The sequence below is a fragment of the Lepidochelys kempii genome, chromosome 3, assembly GCF_965140265.1.
Source record: "Lepidochelys kempii isolate rLepKem1 chromosome 3, rLepKem1.hap2, whole genome shotgun sequence".
NCBI lineage: Eukaryota > Metazoa > Chordata > Testudines > Cheloniidae > Lepidochelys > Lepidochelys kempii.
The window spans coordinates 105392256-105414488 of record NC_133258.1 but is presented as its reverse complement, the minus strand read 5'-3'; the positions used below and the strand labels follow the sequence as shown (position 1 = coordinate 105414488).

At 42.8% G+C, this 22233-nt stretch overlaps 1 protein-coding gene across 7 annotated transcripts in view; it reads right to left on the bottom strand.

The window, feature by feature from the left end:
* Positions 1 to 22233, bottom strand: part of ARFGEF3 (ARFGEF family member 3) — a 124598-nt gene that overhangs the window by 86653 nt on the left and 15712 nt on the right. For 6 of the 7 annotated variants that reach the window (XM_073337434.1, XM_073337435.1, XM_073337437.1 and 3 more), the window contains exons 3-4: positions 15070 to 15151; positions 13162 to 13293 (exon numbers count right to left, since the gene is read on the bottom strand). In XM_073337434.1, the coding sequence (XP_073193535.1) occupies positions 13162 to 13293; positions 15070 to 15151 (214 nt within the window). The remainder of the gene's footprint in view (positions 1 to 13161; positions 13294 to 15069; positions 15152 to 22233) is intronic. The other variant, XM_073337440.1, reaches the window with a different exon arrangement.

The following is a 22233-nucleotide window of genomic DNA, read 5'->3' as shown; positions in this document are numbered from 1 at the left end:
GGTTATACAGCAATATGGGAAATAGGGAATGAATTGTGGCTTTCAGACAGTATGTCTATACTGCAAAAAAAAAAAAAAAAAAGACCTGCAGGAGCCAGTCTCAGAGCCTGGGTCTGCAGACTCAGGCTTGCACTACAGGGCTACAAATAGCAGTGTAGAAGTTTCCATTTGGTGGTGGATCTCAGACCCCGGGCTCCAGCCTGAGTAGGAAGGTCTATATTTCTATTTTTAGCCCCGTAGCATTAGCCCTGTGAGCCTGAGTCTGTAGAGCCGGGCTCTGAGCCACTGCCGTGAAGGCTTTTTTGCAGTGTAGATGGAGCCTGAGCTACACTTCCTTCCCTGGGCTGATGGAGTTCAGTGCAGTCCCTCATGTGTGGCTAGAGGTAAAGTCTCAATCTCACCCTTAATGTTCTTTTGATGTAATTTTTTTGCATGGGGTCTGTATTAAATGGGGAAAAAATAATGCAATCTTAAGACTATACATTTCAAACACAAGTGTAAGGATATGAAAATGTTGACGTTCTCACTGTAATATTAACATGCCAACATTGCACATAATAGTCAAATGCTGTTGTCTGTCACACCAGTGCAACCTCACTGGGTTTCAGTCAGCGTAAGGCAAGAGAGAGCAGTGAGCAGTATAATAGGGATGGGAGGTACAGTCCCGTAGCTACAGCTTCCATCCGTTATAGCTGATCAATGGCCACGTCTCAGGTGTCTGCAATGCTGAACAGAGTGAGTGTTTCAGGCCGCAAGCTTACACAGATGGGTAACAAGGCCATTCTTCTCTGAAAAATGCTTTATAAAAACACAGACGGACCTACATTTGCATTTAACCTTATATTAAAAATGCCATGCCGGGTCAGCAGTGAATTAGTTTTGGAGTAGCAGCGACAGTCACTCTTTGTACCTAACTTCTAGAGGTTCTGAGCCAATAACATGAAATGCTTATTTTGCTCCTTTATAGTTTTGCTGGTTCGAGAAGGTTCATAAGGGATAGAAAATGCGTCAGAGAGAAGTAACCCAGGGGGCAGTAATTTAATTGGATCCATACCCCAAATTGGGGCTGTAAAACTGATGAAGTGTGGTTTTCTTGCCAGGTACTGCCCATTGCCTCATGGTAGGTTCTTTGGATATGGAGGAAAAAGTTCTTCATGTCCTTCGATTGCCATGTATTCATCTGTGGAACCGTTAGGCTCTGCACAGACAATGCCAATTGGAGCCTTTAGTGCCTTTCTGCTCTGCTCAGGCTCACTGCTGAATGATAGTACAAGCTGTGAAAAAGCCATTCTAATAAGTCTGGTTTGGCCCTGAAAGTTAAATCCTAGCAAACTACTGCTCTGAAATAGTCCCTCTAAGGTCAGTCCTGCTGGGATCATCACAGTGGATTGAAGGGCACTGCAGCCTGAATCCCTTCTCAGGAGAAAGGGGCGTGGGGCCAGCCCAGGCAGAGGTGAATACTAGAGGCCCAACACCTAAAGAGACATACCTTGAACAGCACATGGAAGGGGTCAAAGGGGGTTTCCCTAAAACTGTGACCAATATATGTAAGTTTGGTCTATAATGCACGTCAATTTTCAGTCAGTCAGTTGGCCAGTAAACAACTGAAATGAGGAATACAAGGGAAGGGGTCATGTGACCACACATGCTACACAGGTCATCTCCCACAGTGCAAAGATTTACAGCACACCTCTAGATGGTAAGGTGGTGAAACAGGCCACTATCTACTTCAGCTCTTTATCCATCACTGTTTTATCTGCTGAACATAGTGAAATTTCACACGATTTTTCTCTCCCTCCCCGATTCCACTCTCTCAAAATTAGTTCTTCTGTCAAATTTGATCAATTTTTGTTTTTTTGTTTTTTGCAGTAAAACACAAAAATATTACATTTTGACTTTCATGTTTCAAATCCACCTTTTGCTTGGAACAGGACTATCTTTGCTCAGAAAGGGTTTGTTTTTGCTGGAATGTATTTCATTTGATGGCGAAATGGACCTGTTTAAGTTTGTACCAAAATATTCAAACCTGAATTTTAAATACTCTCCCTTTTCATTGTAAATATTTGGAACACTTCTAGTGGGAGAGGGATCATTTCTGTTACAACACACACCAAGGGCCCATATGAATTTTTTTTTGCTAACATTATTTGCCTCTCAAATTTAGCTGTTTTAGGGAGTAAAAATTATTGGAATAAAAGCCAAGAAAGCACTAAAGTGATATATTATTTAAGAGGAAACTCAACTACAGATTGGCAGCAGAGATCAGCAATTTCTTCTGAGTTTGTATGCTCAGACTGCTGAACTGGAATTAATTTGCAAACGGGACACCATTACATTAGACTTGAATAAAGACTGGGAGTGGATGTGTCATTACAAAAAGTAAAACTACTTCCCCATGTTTATCCCCCCCCACTGTTCCTCACATGTTCTTGTCAACTGCTCGAAATGGCCCACCTTGATTATCACTACAAAAGGGTTCCCCCCGCCCCGTCCTGCTGGTAATAGTTCACCTTACCTGATCACTCTTGTTACCTTGTGTATGGTAACACCCATTGTTTCATGTTCTCCGTGTATATAAAATCTCCCCACTGTATTTTCCACTACATGTATCCGATGAAATGAGCTGTAGCTCACGAAAGCTTATGCTCAAATAAATTTGTTAGTCTCTAAGGTGCCACAAGTACTCCTTTTCTTTTTGCGGATACAGAGTAACACGGCTGCTACTCTGAAGCCTGTCATTATGCAAGGCACTGAATTTAGCCGTATGGAGTGGAAATCCACCAACTTTATGAAAAAACTCATACAGATACAGACAGACATCATCTCCCTTTCCAAATGCAAACAGATGGACATCATACCAAAAGGACTGAAGGTAAAAAATCCATTACAATCTACATACGACACAGACTATGCTGACAGCTTGTGCCACACGCTCTCAAAGAAACTGCGGAACCACCTGATCAACATCCTCTACAGCAAACAGGGAAAGAAAGAATGAGCTCTCAAAACTAGATACTCCCATAAAAAACAACCTTCCACACAAACTTCCTCGTGGCTGGACTTTACTAAAACTAGACAAGCCATTTACAACACACACTTTACTTCTCTACAAAAGAAAAAGGACACTAAACTATCTAAACTACTGCATGCCACAAGGGGCCACAACAGTGGTTCCCTTAACCCACCCAGCAATATTGTTAATCTATCCACTTATACTCTTCGCCCAGCAGAAGAATCTGTCCTATTTCAGGGCCTCTCTTTCTGCCCCTCCACCCCCATGAACATGATACAGTTCTGTGATGACCGAAAATCCTATCTTCGATGTCTCTGACTCAAGAAATATTTCCAACACACCTCTGAACAGCATACTAACCCACAGAGACCTTCCTATCAACACTACAAAAAGAACGATTCTGGGTGGACTCCTCCTGAAGGTCGAAACAGACTGGACTGCTACATAGAGTGCTTCCGCTGATGTGCACGGGCTGAAATTGTGGAAAAGCAGCATCACTTGCCCCATAACCTCAGCTGTGTAGAACACAATGCCATCCACAGCCTCAGAAACAACTCTGACATCATAATCAAAAAGGCTGACAAAGGAGGTGCTGTTGTCAGCATGAATAGGTCGGAATATGAACAAGAGGCTGCTAGGCAGCTCTCCAACACCACATTCTACAAGCTGTTAGCCTCTGATCCCACTGAGGATTACCAAAAGAAACTTCAGCATTTGCTCAAGAAACTCCCTGAAAAAGCACAAGAACAAATCCGCACAGACACACGCCTAGAAACCTGACCAGGGGTATTCTATCTGCTACCCAAGATCCATAAACCTGGGAATCCTGGACGCCCCATCTCTTCAGGCATTGGCACCCTGACAGCAGGATCGTCTGGCTATGTAGACTCCCTCCTCAGGCCCTACGCTACCAGCACTCCTAGCTATCTTCGAAACACCACTGACTTCCTGAGGAAAATACAATGCATCGGTGATATTCCTGGGGTTCCTAGCTGCTAGTCTGGCTGGGCTGGGGAGGGACAGGAGTTGTCTTTCCCTGCACGACCACTCTTGGTGGGCAGATCAGATTGACCTCGAGAGGCAGTGCAGAAATGAGAGTGCTACACCCTCACTTCTATGCTGGAGCAGCCCAGGAGCTGGGCTCCCAGCTTCTGCCCTCCCCCCCTCCCCCACCCCCCGGGCCCCTTCCCCCAACCCACAGCTTCTAGCTCGAGGCTTCCTTCCCCGGTGGCTCCTGCTCCCGGCGGCTACAGCCAATGCATCCCATACTTGGGGCTTCCACCTCCCACTGCTCCAGCTGGGGCTTGGGGCAGCCCGGGTTCAAGGTTTCCAACACTCTCCACCCCTGGCCATGGCTCCAGCTGGAGCTCAGGGCTTCAGCCCCTGCGGTTGCAGCCAGGGTCAGTGTACCCGCTTGGGGCTTCTTCCCCCACAGTTCCTGTCGGGACTGGGGGAGACCAGGTAGGGGCTACTGCCACTGGGGCTTCTTCCAGGGCTGGGGCACCCATTTTTCTCGGGGGCTCACAAATTGGCCAGGGGCCCTGCCTTAATCTGCCACTGGCCTGGACTAGCAGCTAGGAACCCCCAGCACCTACCCACCTCCACCAATCTCCTCTAGCTCAGCCCTGAAGGCAGCACAGAAATGAGGGTGGCAATCTTGGGACCCCCCCACCCCCACGACCCATCATGATCCCATTTTGGGTTAGGACCCCCAAAGTTAGAAAGTCTGAAATTGACCAATTTAAAAATCCTTTGACCATGCAATTGACCAGAATGGACTGTGAATTTGATAGGACCCTAATTACGAATGCTCAATCTGATACCAGTATTTTAGAGGCAGAATGATTTGCTGTGGTCTATCTGTGCTGGCTGTACCTAAATTTATGACTGTAGAAGTTAATTTCTATTTTTGGATTTCTCTTATGCATTTAGACAAAGTGAATGCTGAAATCACAGAAAATGCTGGTTCCCAAATACTGTATTAATGGGTAAGTAAAAAGGTATAGAAAAAGGTTCCCTTAAAGCAGTTTAAGCAAAGGTTCATTAAATCTCATGCATGGATTAAACAGAGCATTGTCTGGTTCCTCAGTGAAATCCATAGAACATAAAAGATAATACAAATCAGAGAGCAGTACACCTAATCCACCAACAAATATGAGTTTGGAGTTGCTGGGAATAAACTAATCTTTACTAAATCAAACAGCGGGTCACTGTAGACAACACAAAGCCAGGGATCAGCAGAGCCCTTTCTTCCTCTGAACACCCTTTTATAAACTGTATCCTTTTTTGCAATGCTGCTTGTTTCCAAACCATGCCATGCGATATACCAATTAGTGGCTGCTAAATGCCTGAAGATAAGTTTATTTGGGTTCAGAAAAGAAGATGGGGAGCCCTGCCTATTAGAGCTGCAGGAAATATTCAGAGCCTATAACCAGAACATCTTTATCACATTAACTAAGAGTGAAATAATGACTCATAAATACTAGAAAAGGTCACCACTGACACTATCTCAGGCAAACGGCTTTCCATCAGAGATGGCCTTAATTAAGTATTTCCATCTCTTGATCCTCCCATGTAGGATCTGTCTCAGTAGTTTCAGGTTTTCCATCCCAAATTCTTTTATAGGGTCTAATCCCACATTCTTTGCACACCCAAGCTTCTCAGTGATATACTAGAGCTCATTGAATTAACTGAAATTACAAAGAGAGCAAACAAAAGCAGTGGTGAGAGATGGGCACATCTTAAATTGCCAATTGTTACTTTCTGGAAGGATTTGCCTGCTATTTTAACATTACTGCTGTTCCTCCAAAGTGATCAGAAGCGAGTGCACCATACTTAAATATATGATTTTTCTGACTGAGCCTCTATCCATGACTGTTAAAAAAAAGAGCATTAAGTCTGTTTTGCATTGGGAGTTTTGAGAGGAACCCCCTGTTTAATTTCTTATAAAATAAAGAATTAGGCTGCAAACTAAATCATTAGGAAGGTTGGCATTTTGCAAATAGATGTCACAATAATGTGGGAAGAATGAATATTGCATATGATAAAACTCTGTGCAAAAAAAAAGAAAAAAGGTCCTTGCTCTTTGGAGCTTTCTTGTCTAACACACTTTCCTTTTATATTTAGATTTGCTTGTTTTAGAGCCAGAAGTTCATGGTCTGAGCTAAATTCCTTTTGGCTACCAGGAGACCCAGAAAAGAGAGGTGTTGGTCGTTCACCTTTAATATCACAAAAAGAGAAATGGAAATTGTCCAGCAGCAGATCAGTTTCCTCTTGCACTGCTGACCTGACCTTAGCCGATAGTATTCTTGTCAACACTGCACATGATCTTGCGAGTAAAATGGTCTAATTTCATAAGGGGAAAAAAAAACTGCTAAAACCATTTTACAAGCTTTTCAAGCTCAAGACAAAAAAGTCTGTGTTTGTCTCTACCTTAATCAAGAGCCTTCCCAGCATCTCTTCAGACTCTAGGCTAGTTCTCTGCCAACTCTTTCAGTGCCACAAGTACCAGCTGTATAAGGTAGTCCCATACAACCCTAGAAGCCAGATGCATGCTAGCATTTAATTAATTGAAATTAAGATGTGGCCCCTAAAGCTAACACAAGCAATTTCAATTCAACAACACCCTTGTAGTCAGTGCACTTGTCAAGGGCCTGAAAACCTCTGCAATGCAGAACATTAACTAACCTATTTATTACTTCATTATACAACACATCACATTTGTCATTAGTATTCGTTCAGTTTAGTAGCATATACGTAAGGATATCTAGCTCTTATACAACGCTTTGTAAATGTTAAAGTGCTTTACAAAGGAGCTAAGGAACATTATGCTCATTTTACAGAGGGGGAAACCGGGGCACCTCTGAAATGCCACCAGCAAGTCAAGGGCACAGCCAGGACTTGCACCCCAGTCCAGAGCTCCATCCAGCCACACTGTCACCTGTATATAGATATATACATCGTTGATCTGATTATCGTAAGGTTGTATGAGTTGCTGAATTGGAATGGAGCATGTTCGAGAGGGTATTAGTGTTGTGATGATAGTGGACTAATGCTTGGAGACTAGTATTGTGTTGGGTATAGTTGTTGCCTTACCTCCTGATTTTGTCGCTTTTTAGTGTTTTTGTTATGAGGAAATGCGATTGAACAACCTTACATTAAGTTAAAAATATGGGAATAATAGTGAGTCTGTGTCTGAATATTTCACGGCCCAGAATGGGGGTTGGAGGTAGAGAAGAAGTGTGAAATGACCCAGCCAGAATAATTACTGAGATAGACCCTGTATCGTGCTCACTATATCAATGCATCTTTTTCTTGACAAAGAACAACAATACCATATGGAGATTATCAGATTTTTAGGCAATCATCAAAGAACATATGACCTGAAGGCAAGTTTGTAGGAGGACGGGGGCCAGAAAGATCATATGCAACCTAACAGAAGCCTTTGTGATTTGCTATATATGCTTAGTGTTGCACAAACATAATCCAGAAAGGTCTTGGAACTTTCATTTCCTTGGTTTGTGGAACTTTCAGAGCTTTACAATGAGAAGTTAGGCACCAGGGTGCCAAATATCAGAAAAGTTTACATAAGAATCACCATTTACCAGTCCATGTAAAAATACTGGTGTTAGAGTCAGAGATGGGTCAGTCACTGGGCCTCCGACATTCAATATGATTGAGAAGTGAAACGAGGACTAGGATTTCAAGAAGAGAAACAGTACTCCTAAAGAAGGAAGCGATAGGGAATCCTCATGCATTCATAGGATTGCCAACTCTGACTGAAGCTATTCTGGTAGATTCCCCCCTTTCCTCCCCACCCCCACAACATGAGGTAATGTCATTTTCTTAAAGTATCCTATTAAAATCTCCTGGATTGCTTTCAATAGTCACCGGGAGATCGATGCCGATTCTGGGATACTCCAGGCCAATCCTGGAGGGTTGGCAAGCCCTATGCATTCACTACATATGAGATGGCTTTTATGAAGAGACAGTCCACGTTGGTTTCAGAAGGATTAACGTTACTGCCAGCAAATCCCCACCTGAGTTTTGATTAATTTACTCGTTTGCTTATTGCAAAGTGAAATTCCATTTTTAATCAAAATTCATAGTTTCCTAGAAGAGATAAGAGGTGTTGATGTGATCCTGCTACATACCAGAGCAACAGGCACTATGAGAGATGAGAGCTTTGAGTTCCTCTTGGCACCTTCATTTTGGACAGTGTATAGCAGGGGACATGCTTGTGTCCCTAATGAACCAATCCAAAGCCCACCGAAGTCAATGAGAGTCTTTTCATTGACTTCAGTGGGCTTTGAAACAGATCCCAAAAGCATAACAGGGATGGAGTTAGTAACAAAAATAGGAGTTTAAAATATGATGAGAATAGATCAAGGAAAACAGATAACTCTCCAGAACAAAAGGAATGCAAAAACTGCAATTAGCTGGGGACATTAGACAATATTAATACACAGTTGTTGTAATTAAATGTATTAATATTACTCATTTTGAGCCATTTGAATGCTGTGTATTTTGTTACCAACAGAAATTACAGTTATCCTTTGGGTAATTTCCTTTTTCCTTACACCCCCCCCCTCCAAAAAAAAAAACAACCGCAAAAATACAACTATCAGGGAACCTTAAGTAGTTAATAAATTAATTGTTAGCTCTAATGAGGTATTCCTATTGTTAATGAGATTTATTTGTAACAGTTTGTAATATTTTCTTTAAATCATAGAATCATAGAATATCAGGGTTGGAAGGGACCTCAGGAAGTCATCTAGTCCAACCCCCTGCTCAAAAGCAGGACCCATACCCAATTAAATCATCCCAGCCAGGGCTTTGTCAAGCCTGACCTTAAAAACTTCTAAGGAAGGAGATTCCACCACCTCCCTAGGCAACACATTCCAGTGTTTCACCACCCTCTTAGTGAAAAAGTTTTTCCTAATATCCAATCTAAACCTCCCCCACTGCAACTTGAGACCATTACTCCTTGTCCTGTCCTCTTCCACCACTGAGAATAGTCTAGAACCATCCTCTCTGGAACTACCTCTCAGGTAGTTGAAAGCAGCTATCAAATCCCCCCTCATTCTTCTCTTCTGCAGACTAAACAATCCCAGTTCCCTCAGCCTCTCCTCATAAGTCATGTGTTCCAGACCCCTAATAATTTTTGTTGCCCTTCGCTGGACTCTCTCCAATTTATCCACATCCTTCTTGTAGTGTGGGGCCCAAAACTGGACACAGTACTCCAGATGAGGCCACACCAATGTCGAATAGAGGGGGACGAACACGTCCCTCGATCTGCTCGCTATGCCCCTACTTATACATCCCAAAATGACATTGGCCTTCTTGGCAACAAGGGCACACTGCTGGCTCATATCCAGCTTCTCGTCCACTGTCACCCCTAGGCCCTTTTCCGCAGAACTGCTGCCTAGCCATTCGGTCCCTAGTCTGTAGCTGTGCATTGGGTTCTTCCGTCCTAAGTGCAGGACCCTGCACTTATCCTTATTGAACCTCATCAGATTTCTTTTGGCCCAATCCTCCAATTTGTTTAGGTCCCTCTGTATCCTATCCCTGCCCTCCAGCGTATCTACCACTCCTCCCAGTTTAGTATCATCCGCAAATTTGCTGAGAGTGCAATCCACACTATCCTCCAGATCATTTATGAAGATATTGAACAAAACCGGCCCCAGGACCGACCCCTGGGGCACTCCACTTGACACCGGCTGCCAACTAGACATGGAGCCATTGATCACTACCTGTTGAGCCCGACAATCTAGCCAACTTTCTACCCACCTTATAGTGCATTCATCCAGCCCATACTTCCTTAACTTGCTGACAAGAATACGGTGGGAGACCGTGTCAAAAGCTTTGCTAAAGTCAAGATACAATACATCCACTGCTTTCCCTTCATCCACAGAACCAGTAATCTCATCATAGAAGGCAATTAGATTAGTCAAGCATGACCTTCCCTTGGTGAATCCATGCTGACTGTTCCTGATCACTTTCCTCTCATGTAAGTGCTTCAGGATTGATTCTTTGAGGACCTGCTCCATGATTTTTCCGGGGACTGAAGTGAGGCTGACTGGCCTGTAGTTCCCAGGATCCTCCTCCTTCCCTTTTTTAAAGATTGGCACTACATTAGCCTTTTTTCAGTCATCCGGGACTTCCCCCGTTCGCCACGAGTTTTGATATGTTACACTGTGAAACGATACCAGATTGGCAGCCTTGGAGATTAATCCCTCTGTTTATCCCTACATCTAGTAAAAAAGTGTGCAGAACAGTATATGTTTACCCACATTATCCAGCTGAGGTGCTTCAAATTTGACCTGGAAGGGACCATCTCCAGGAATGAGGGTAATTCAGGTACACATTCATGCCCAAATTTCAAAATTGGCCTCCAGTTTTGTGGCAACCCACTTTTCCCCTGACCTCCAATTTAAATGATTAACCAATGGAACAAACTACCACAGAAAGCAGTGGGTTATCCGTCTCTTGAAGTTTTCACATCAAGGCTGGTTGCCTTTCTGAAAGATATGCTTTAGCCAAACATAAGTGATTGGGCTTAATATAGGGGTAACTGGATGAAATTCTGTGGTGTTATACAGCAGGTCTGACCAGATGAGCTAAGGATCCCTTCTGGCCATGAAGCAGAGCTGTAACAAAGCATTTTAGTGCCTGGGGAGAGTAAGCATATCTGTGTCTCTTAGAGATGATGCATGGGGGAGCGCATGCACAGTCATGTGTCCCGGCCCCCGATTTCTGCCTTCCATTTAGCACAGAGGATTTCAAACTGTGAGGCGCTCTCCCTTTGGGGGACGCACCCGAGAGTTTGAAAACCATCACCTCCTTCTCGGAGCACTACATAAAATAAAACTCCAGAATACTGAAGTAGCCCAAATCTGATAACCTTCAGGTCATGCTGCAAAAGACTGGGGTTTTGAAGAAGGCTAAAAGGTTTACTGTTGCTGAGATTTAACTGTATTGTTCATGGTGCATTAGGATCGCTAGAATCTTGGGTAGGCGTCTTTTTAGTTATATAAATTATAATAAATAACTAAATACTGGATGGTTTCCAGCCTCTCTGTAGTTAAGGTTGAGGCCTGCTTTTTGTGGCAAGCCCAATTTTGCATGGCCTCTAAAACCCTTAAAATAAGCATTTTTACTTCAACATTGCACAGGACGATACAGAGCCAAAGAAAAATTGGACAGGATATTCTATGATGTGGTGTTTGAGAGAAAAAGATGTAAATTGAGTGTGGTAAGTTATTATAATGCTTTCTTTTCTGCCATGTTACATACCGAAGTGACTTGGGTCAGGAACTTCATATTTCATCTATGCTAATATTTCTGATGAGACACACCGCACATCACCATTTTGGATAAGTGGCACTATGTATTCTGGGAGTTATTTCACAACAAACTAGGCATTTAAGAACGTTCTGTCAGGGTCCAATGACCTTTAAAACATCTGACACAGTGCCAGATTCCCTACTCTGTTCCCAGCCACTTTGCACAACACAGGAAGCTGGAAACTAGTTGTCACTGGTCACAGAGAATTCCCCTGATAGAAGAGAACCCCCTATCATTGCAGATGTGTTGATTCTTAGCCCTGTGTCAGTCCCCTCCCACCACAGAGGGCATGTCGAGGGCGGGAGGCAGGCAGTGTGTCTGAAGTAGGTAGGATATATAGTTGATCAGTGCTTAGGATCCCTCTCACCAGCTTTAAGTCGCATCAGAGCTGGGGCTTACCCCAATAATGAAGGAGTTGAACCCAGTTCCCTAACAACCCCCACCAACTGCACATCTTTGGTAGGCCTCACTCTTCAGTTTGTATATGTGCATTGAGTACTACACACACAAATGATCTTTGCTAGGGGCACAAAGGAAATGATGGGCTTTGAATAAAAAACAGAAAAAGAAGCAATTTGCACGATTGGCCAATATGGAGCAGTTTTAGCAAGGGCTGTTTTTAATCCTTTAAGCAGGGGCAACATTCAGTGCTGAAAACCACAAAGCAATACAGAAAAGCAAACAAAATCTGTAAGGCAAATGAGTAGGAGTAGCTGGATCTAAGAGCAGAGGTGAGTCGGGTCCCTTCGGACAAATGGTTTCACAAATCTTAATTCTGTATGAGGCACCTATACACTGCAGTGTTGGGTGCCTTAAACATGCAGAAAGGGCCTCTCTGAACACGTTCCTCAAAGAGTTACTCCTGGATGAGTTTCCCCTCCTAACAGTAAGCATCTATTTGGAAGAGGATATCAAAGAGAAATTCTTTACATCAAGTATAAAATTCACATCCAAAGGACTGGAATCCATCCATCACAGTACTGTTGCCTGTCAGGAATGTGGTTAACTGAAGTTGATGCTCTACTGTACCTTTAATAAGGGATCATGAGCTGGCATCTGAAATGCCGGAAGTACTGGAAAGCCTGTTGGACAGGACAGGTCATTTTTTGACACCCCCTCACTTCTGATACAATGGCAGCTACCAACTGAGCATTCTGACTCATATAGCTAACATCCTGAAGCAGTACAAGTATTTCTAGAAATAAAAGCTTCCTTTAATCATACAAAATGTGGGTGGCTCCCACACACTAGTTCAAAGATATTTTGGAGGTAACCAGCAGGTGCTCAGATAAGTCAAAATTCCCCCTCTTCCCCCAGCTTTGGCCAACCACTATTTGTAATCAAATTTTTTAGAAAGGAGGTAAAGAACAGATAGAGAATGTGGTCCAAATTTTCAAAAGTGTGTGGGCACAAACGAGGGTATTTGAGTGTGCAAACCCTCAGTCTGAGCATACATAACAAACATTGAGCACATACAAATGTGAGCCCCTGTGACATCTCTGAACTCCTTCCAAGGAAGTTTTCGAACCAGAGTGAATGCTTTATGCAGTTTAAATTTGCCTCCTATCATATACATGGAGTAACAGCAACAAGGGAGATAATTATGTTAAGAGGCAATATATGAAAGCTGGTGTTTAACACAATTCAGATAGCAATGCAAATGAGCGTTCATTGTCAACAAGGAGGGGATCAATTCCTGGCAGGACGTGCACATGTCCAAGACACTTCTAAATTTGCTCACAGACCCATGGAGCGAGTCAGACAGTTTCTGTTGCAAGCACTGACATTGGTAAATCACTCACCTTCATCACTTCTACCTGCAGGTCTTCATTCAGGGAAGGAGTCACTTTGATGGCATTCAGCACCTGATTTAGTAGCTGCTTCTCATCTGAGCCTGTTTCCACGGATACAAATCTCTCATCAGACAGCAGCTTCTGCAATAAGGCACAAGGTAGTTCATCTCAGAGACTGTTGATTCCTCCCTCCCCCACATTGTTTAACTCCATTGTAACCTATTACATATTGGTAATCAGAGTATTAGTTGCATATCTGCCCTTCCTTCTCAAGGCCATCAGGACGGGATCTAGGCTTTGCTGATGAGGCAACTAACACTTTTGGGTTCATTACTGAATTCTACAAGTGGCTTTTTTATTTCTTTTCTCGCAGCTCAAATGATCTCAAAAAGGTCATTTCCCAGTGGACTCTCAACATGTCAATTTCTGAAGGCTGCTGGACTTGGCTTTGGTGAAGCCCTCAGCTAATGTCATTTTAGAAGTAACACTTCAACACATGTACAGAGTGGAAAACGTGGCTGGTTTGGTGGCCTAGAGCTACCACTACTTTACATGTTGCTTAGTGGGAGATAAAGGTTTAGCTATCATCCCACTCTCTCTCTTTGAGCTGCCAGGGGGACAGAAGCACTGTGGAGGTGGCATTGCTAATCACTGGCAGAGGGTGGGAAGAGGTATTTATGTATCTTTCAAGAGATGACTAATCTAAAACATTAACTAAGCCCCTGAAGAGAAGGCAGCCTGACCAGTGGGTTGTGCTGGTGGTATGAAGTTTGATGTGTATTCGGCTGGGGGTAGGGGTTGAGAGGTTATATAAGGGGTAGATTTGACACAGTCCTACTGATTTTTATGGTCCGATCAGGTTCCCTTTGCTTGGAAAGAACCTAGTACGTGAGTAATGGAGTGTCACAGTGGGTATTTTTGGACAGCACGATAGAGCTAGAAAAGGTGGCACAAAAGAGCAAATCCAACTTAAAAAAATAATAAAATGGACTTGAAGTGAATTTTTATGGGAGCCCATTTTCAAATCTAAATATTGGCCTTTTTATTATTCTCAAAAAACAAAACCACTTTCAACTACGTGGGGCTGAAACACAGAGACACCAAAGGCGTGTGCACTACTGAAGTCCTACTTATGCCCTCAAAACAAGACCTCGTGCTGACCCTTCACACAGGGATGAATTGCACCTTAGTGAACAGCAACTTGTATTTAGTAGAATAGCAGTATTAAGCCTTTCCTACAAAACTATATTCCTAGCAATAAACATTAATTGCATCCTGGTGCAATGTCCATTTTCCTTCAATGAAGTGAAAACATGCGCTCAGTTTCCATTTCATTACCTACAAATGCTTTAGCTCTCTGAAGCCTGCATCTGATTTTCTTGGTACATGCACTGCATGGCTATTTTCAGTTGTATTTATAAAACCCCTTCAGTTCACCTAGTGCTACTGAATGTGGGAGGAATTTTGATTTCAATATTTCAGTGGGGGGTCCCCATACATTTATAATAGAGCCCTCACTACTTATGTCTACGTTATGCTTTCCAGCTTCAAAGCACCACTGTCCTCTGAGCTGATCAAAGAGGGCTGGATAGGACTGTCTTCAGACTCTGCCAATGCAGCCCCTTAGATGTTTGCTGGAGTCCAAGTGCAAAGCCAGTCACTATCCATTACTTGCAGAGCATGCAGCTTCCACAGAACCTTCTGCCTCTGATAGCACAGAGGCTAGCTCCTGGAAGCCTGTTCAGCAGTGCCCTTGCTATCACTAGGTCACCCCATGGTTTGATGCTTTGTTTACAATACTTGTTTTCATTTTAAACACCTACATCTCCTTTGAATTTAAAGGATATGGGAGCTGCCATTTTCTACATCCACCCTCCAACCAAGCAAGTCAAAATCCACCCAAGTCCCAAGCCATACCTGCATCCCTACTAGAGCATGTTGGGCCAACTTCACGCTTTTTGATTCCAAAGCCAGCTGCAGTGGAAGGAGACACTTCTCCCTACAAAAATGAGAGGAAAATAGTGCTGAGAAACTGGCATTCACAAAAACCACAGCCTTCTGGATTTTCCTCACTTTCAACAGGGTCAAACTCAAACAATCATTGAGCAGACTTTAACAGAAAACAGCTGCAATGTGATATTTATCTTCCCAAAGAAAACACCACAGTGGTTTTCCAAATTTTTCAAAGAATTATTCCTCAAAAGAAACAGCCACTTATGGACCCACTTCCCAAGCAGCTTGGTCCTTAAAATGTTTCATTTTGTGCAGCACAAACACGTGATTTACAAACCACTCACAGACTATAGCACAGCTTGAGAAGCACTGTGCATCAGTCACTTGTCTTCTGTTTACTAGGCAAGTTGCAGAAGCGGATACCAAGTTCCGCATTCATCTTCTGTGGAACTAGTTTTGCTCCATGCCTTGTGTACAGTACAATTTGTAATCATGTGTTAACTAAGCTGAAAGCAATTTGTGCAAAGAGCAAACATTGAAGGGTAGGGTTTACAATAAGTTAATGAATACATTTTAAAAACACAATTACAAATTGTACTTGGACTGTAGAATGCAGCAAGCTTTTGCATATTATGAGATACTGCGAGTTGGGATAGTCACAAGCAGGTCCATAAGCACTGGAGACTTGGATTCAAATTCTGACTTAAGGTACAAATAAAAATGAGGTTAGTGGACCAGTCAGTGTACATTTGCTCATCTCACAAATCCACTCACACAATAATCTGATTGAAGGGAGGCCCTGAATTGGAATAACTAAAACTATTTCAGCTCGTGATTGAGACATATCAGCAGAGCTATGTGGGGAATGCTTATAAAGCACCTTCCCACACCATGTCAATCTCTAACCAAAACAGCAGTTCACAAATGAAATGAGTGTGGTGGTCTCAGCCTAAATTATATAAGCGACCATGTGTCTCTGTTTTTGGGAGGCGAACTTGAAACCCTTTAAAGGGACCTGATTTGTAGAAAATACTGAGCGCCCGCCCCTGAAAATCAGGTCCCTTTAAGGGGTCTCCCGTTGGGCATCCAAAAATCCAGGCACACAAAATCACAAGTCACTTTTCAAAACATAGGCCCTCGTCATTAGTGCCAATTAAAGACCTCGCCACATCCCAAGGCTACCAACACAACACAATTCAGCAAAACAGTAAAAGAGTGAACTCATGTAATTTCAAAGCTTGTTTGGGAACTTGCAGGATTTCCCATACTCTTTCCCGAATTGATGCAAATTTACAAAACTCCACCTAACATATCTGGTGGCAGCACAAACATCAGTAGGTGGCATTCTTGCTTTTTTATGTTTAAATTGGAATAGAGTTTACACATATATTCAATCAGCTATTTAACTGAAAATTACCAATATGCCTTGCTTAGGATGCTTTGAACAAACAACATGCAGAAAGTGAACCTATTTCAGAAGCTCCTCAAATGTTTCTGGAACATATTTAGCTAAAATGACTCTTTGTGAGTATTAGCCGCAGCATCCAAAGCTGTGTGAATGGTGCAACACGTGGGAAAGATCTCTGTTGAGTGTTGTAGACCTGAAGACTGGAACATCCAAAGCAGAGATAACCCACACAAAAAAAATCTATTACAGGTTTTACACAATAACCCATTTGTAACCTACATGCCCAGGAGGCATGTGGATTACCCATGCATGCTGGATCAGGGGGACACTTTGGGAGATTACGGAGATGCATGGTGATGCCATCTCTATCCAGTACAAGTACAGATTTTTTAATGGTATCTCATATTCCAAAACTTGGACACACTCAAAATGTTGCTCTTTTTTATTCTTCCTTTTAAAAAAAACAAAACAAAAAATCACAGCTATTAGGCTAGCCAGTACTCAGTGCTGTCCCATTTTGGCTGCTGAATCCAGGTTTTGTAACTATTTACGTGACCAACAGGTAGCAATCAAGGTCGCTGTGCATGAACTCATGTAAGCAGGCATTTAGAAGTGAAACACACAAAAAGCATAGTTTAAGTGCAGCCACTGTGGCGTGTTAAAAAGATCCCACTTATTTAGACTGTAAGCTCTTTAGGGCAGGGACTGTCTTCCACACTATGTACAGTGCCTCACACAATAGAGCTGTCAGGGCTACAGGCACTACTGCAGTACAAACAACAAATATTAATAGGTGGAACATAGCAAACATCAGACGTATTTATTCTTTTATTAACATGGACTGAGAAGTGGGGGTGGGGACGGCAGTCATAACCCAATGGAACTGAGCCAGCTGACACTCATTACAATGAAAATGGCCTGGAGCCCTTATGGCTGGCTCGCTATATAACTACCACGCAATTCAGCACAATGCCCACCATCTGCAGCTAGAGACTGCAACTGATAAAGAATGAAAGTGATTTCTTGATACATCATCCCAAACTGAGCACAAAATTACAACAGGAGGATGGAAATGAGAACAGATTCAATTAGCTGAACTTCCCAGCTTTGCTCAAGATGTTTAACTGAATATCTGATTAATGCTGCAGCTATCTCCCTTCCCATTACATTCTCTGAGAAAATGAGCTGCCATTGTGTCATTTCCTGTTCTTGTTACAACCTCTATCAATAAGATCTTTATCATCTCCTTGCTACGGTCATAAAGTACCTACAGATGTCCTGCCAGTACTGGACTCACTTCGACCTGCATTTTAAGCACAAGACATAGCAGTGTCAGTATACAAAGAACTAGTCCTGGGAGGAGAAGGTAAGCTAGCACAATAGTTCACTACTGAACGTCCATCACTTTTAACAGTTGATCTTAGTGGGGTTGCAGAAGGTGTAAGTTGGGGTAGAATTTTGCCCCAGAATTTAGCTTTTTGCTTAGAAAACAAGAGGGGGAAAAAAAAAAAAAAGAGAGTCACAGGATCACACCTTCTGGTGCCTGCCTGTGAACATCCCCAAACCAGTATGGTCCAAGAGAGGCCCATGAATGAATACCAGCTTGCGGCAAGTCAGGCATGGGATCCATTGGTGGAGCTTGCATGGCAGTTTGTAGGGGTATCCACATGCCCTCAAAATTTGGAGTTTAGATTGTAAAGTCTTGACTGGGGTACCAAGGCGGATACTGTTTATCACTCACTGTCCATTTGTCCCTGTCCTCCCCACCTCCTCCAGCTGCTATCCATGACCACCTTGACTTTTCATGCTCCCTCCCATCCCATAACTTCTTAGGTAATTGCACCTTGCCTTGGATGATCTCACTGGAGAATCTCTGGTCACTGGCTGCATGTCTGCAGCTCTAGGGCTCTGGTGCTGCTCTGTTCCAATACTGTACGCTCTAGAATGCTGTACACAGGGAAAGCGCCAAAAAACACAGTATGAGAGTTACACAAGGCAGCATCTCAGAGCCATGAACGAGACTGCTTACCTTCACACAAGGGATGATTAAGGGAAGTGGGAGTACTTTACTTGCTGGTGGCTCATGGGGAGAGAGGCAGCCAGAAGTTTCAGGGGGCAGAGGTGCTGTGGGAGTTAAGGAGCTGGAAGGGAGGTGGTGAGAAGAAAGGGAGGTAGCAGGGAGGAAGCTGAAAGCATGAAGGGAAGTCAGGGAAGGACTTCGAAGCCTAAGGAAGTTGCAGGTGGACAAGGAAATGGAAAGAGACAGACATAAATGACGTTCCGCCTGTGCATCTTTAATATTTGTATTCCTAAGCAGAGCCAAACAGTGTGAGGTTCATGATACTAGGCAGCCATTAATCACATCTGCATGCATTCATAGAGTTTCACACAGTGTCATCCTTAAGCTAGTGCTATTAGCCACTTGCTCACAAGAGTGCCAGAGCCACTCTCAAATTAAAAAGGAAGAAAGGTACAAAGAGTGAATGCCCTGATTCAGCACAGCCTCCTGATAGCTATGTTCTTTCCCGGCTAGAGAAGAGAGGATAACGAGAGCCCACTTAGTGTTGTTGCTATGGTGTAAGGTCACACTATTGGCTGTGCGAGATTTAGTGTGACTCACTGCAGAATAATGTTACCCATGAGCAATGTTACAGCAGAGAGCACAATGGTACTTACAGAAACAACAGTGAAACCAGCCAGCCTTCCTAGCCATTCTGATCCCATTTCATAGCTGGGGGAGGGAGGGGGACACACGACAGTAATAAATACTGAACCAATTAATGTATTATGCTGCCAGACCATTTTTCTTACATTAAAAAAGACACCCCAGTGCAGACCGTATTTACTGGATCTTCACAACTCTAGATTAAAAACAGCAGCAGCTTGCACATAGGGGATCTTAATCAGAGGATCTCAACACTCTTTGCAAAGGTGAGCCTTACTGTCCCTATTTCACACATGGGGTAACTAGAGGGTTCAACCCCGCTCCTATTGAAGTCAGTGGGAGTTTTGCCACTGACTTCACTGGCACCAGGACTGAGTCATAATAAGCAACTTGCCCAAAGTCACAAAGCAATTCAGCGACAGAACCAAGAATATAAGCTCAGAACCATGTCTCCCAGTGCCTAGTTTTAACCAAAAGCACATGTTGCCCCACAAGAGATGTCATTTCATGCAGCTGTGGACTATTCCATTGTTGTTGTTAACTTGTTTGACTGTAGAATGCTTTATTAGAACATACATGCCACTTATAGTCAGCACACTCGGATATAAGGACCTTTAATATTCTGTGCTGGTAATGACTTGTCTATCTACTCTTCAGGTCCAAGAACCTGTCACTAGTGTAGGATGGTATGGCCAGCCAATCAAAACACAGAACACTAGAAAGAACCAAACAAGACAGCTGACTATTATAAATAAGAGATCATGAAGATCCTGCTACCTCATCCTAGTGGAAAAAACACTTTGAATTAATGAGCTATTTTTCTCTTCTCATTAAGCTCATGATGAAAATTGTAATGAGGATAGGAAATGGCATAAACTTGATTCTTTCTTCTTACAGGGTCAGTGGAATGGAATCACATGGCCTGCTGCAGCACAGGGAAAAGTGCACTTCAAATGCAAACAATTTGTCACTGCAATAAACGTTACTCCCCTTCATATAAAAGCCAGTGACAGAATTCATTTTCATAAGATTGGTTTAAAAAAAATAAATAAAATAGCGTTCTGCATTATCTTCCACTGCAAATTATGTAGAAATAAAATTAGGAACCTCAGAGCATAACTACATGCAGTTTGCATTCTACAATGTAACACAGAGCTGAATCAAAGAATGGCATATAAAAATACTGATTGCCGTTGTCTGATAATCTGTACCTGAAGGGCATACTCAGAAGGTGAGCTTGGCATGAGAGGTCAGACTCAGACTGCTGGTGGGGAGAAGCCTGTCAACCCTGAGTTTGTCCCTTTGTGAATCTGGGTACAGTCCAAATAGTTACTATCACACATATTAATAGAAGATAGTTCAGTCCAAAAAGAAGGCAAATTTTACCCCCAAAACTGGTTAAAATGTAATCCTGCAGACATGAGGATTTTTAAAATTTAAGTATCTACCGCTCTCTTTAGCTGCAGTAGTTTAGTTAAAGCTAGTGAAGTCTCTGTCAACTTTATGGCTGAAACTAAGTAGCTGGTAATCATAAAAAAAAAAACTTTCAAGTGACGGCTCTTTAAATAGGCTGGGGATCTGGGAAGCATGAAAGCATTGTGTGTGCATTTGGGTAATTTTAAATTATTTGAGTCTTACTTATTAAGGTCATTATGCTACAGCTCACATACACATTATGGGCCTGATGCAGAAGTTACTGGGTGAGGTTCCATCACCCATGTTATGCAGCAGGTCAAACAGATGATCAAAATGGTATCTTCTGGCTTTAAAACATACATGTCTTTAAAACTGATTTCAGATTGTCCTTAAAGTTTTTCTTGAGCAAGAGGAAAAAAAGGCAAAAGCTGAAAAAAAATCTATTAAAATCTACGTTCTCTGCCACTTATATATATTCACACAATGCATTCTTTTAGGATATTGCATCATTACAAGATTATCCTGCATTACAATGAAACAACACCGAAATTTTTTTTAAAAAAAGAGAGCATACACAAAGTCAGCATCAATGTTGCAAAAAATACATAAAAAGCAGTGATGGGAAAAAACAGTTCAAACTTCTAAGCTTTGGGGTTTAGGATCCTCAAGTTGAACGGTGACACCGTCATACCATTGAAGTCAGTTGGAGTTTTGCCATTAGTATCCACAGGGCCAGGATTTCGCTTTGGATGCTTACCCAGATATACAGTGGCTTCCACCAAAATCCATATTCCTCCCCCAAAGGCTCACCTCTCTCCTAACAAACTAAATGGTTGAGCCACAGCAACTCCTTGGGATGCGAGTCCACCTGCAACATCTTTATGGGATTTCTTACCCTATTTTGCTTTTTTCCCCCCCACCTGAGGTTCCTTTTATCCCGCTCTTCCTGGTGCCACCCTCTCACTTGTAACACACAGTACCTGGTTAATCAAAGCCACAATACACCCATGTTTACACAGGAAATCCACTCCCAAAAAGCTATTTTGTGATTTTGATCATTTAAGAAAGGCGAATATGTGTACCCTCCATGTGCTTCCCACCTGTATTGGTATTTGCAACGTGCTGTATGCTATAAGTCCTGCCTCGTGTGCTCCACACTGCTTTCTCCTGTTCACCCTGGGGATTCCTCTTATCTATGAGGCAGGGGATGCCCTTTGCCTTCCCCTCCCCACTGGCCCAATGCAGTTCCTCTGTGGAGCTCCCTCTCTCTTCCCTTGATGCCTTCTTTCCAGTAGAGAATTCTCCCTGCTGTCTTTCCCAGCATTTCCTCTCCCCTTCACCCCTTGCTCCATGTATCTGCTCCTCTCCTTTTGCTTTATAAATTATATACATAGAAGAATCACATTACCCACCTCTGAAACATAAATGCTTCTGGGGTGGAACACAACCGCTGTTTACCACAGTGCAGTTTAGGAGAGGAAGCATATCTAACTGAATCTTAATGAAAAGGAGTACTTGTGGCACCTTAGAGACTAACCAATTTATTTGAGCATAAGCTTTCGTGAGCTACAGCTCGCTTCATCGGATGCATATGGTATGCATCTGATGAAGTGAGCTGTAGCTCACGAAAGCTTATGCT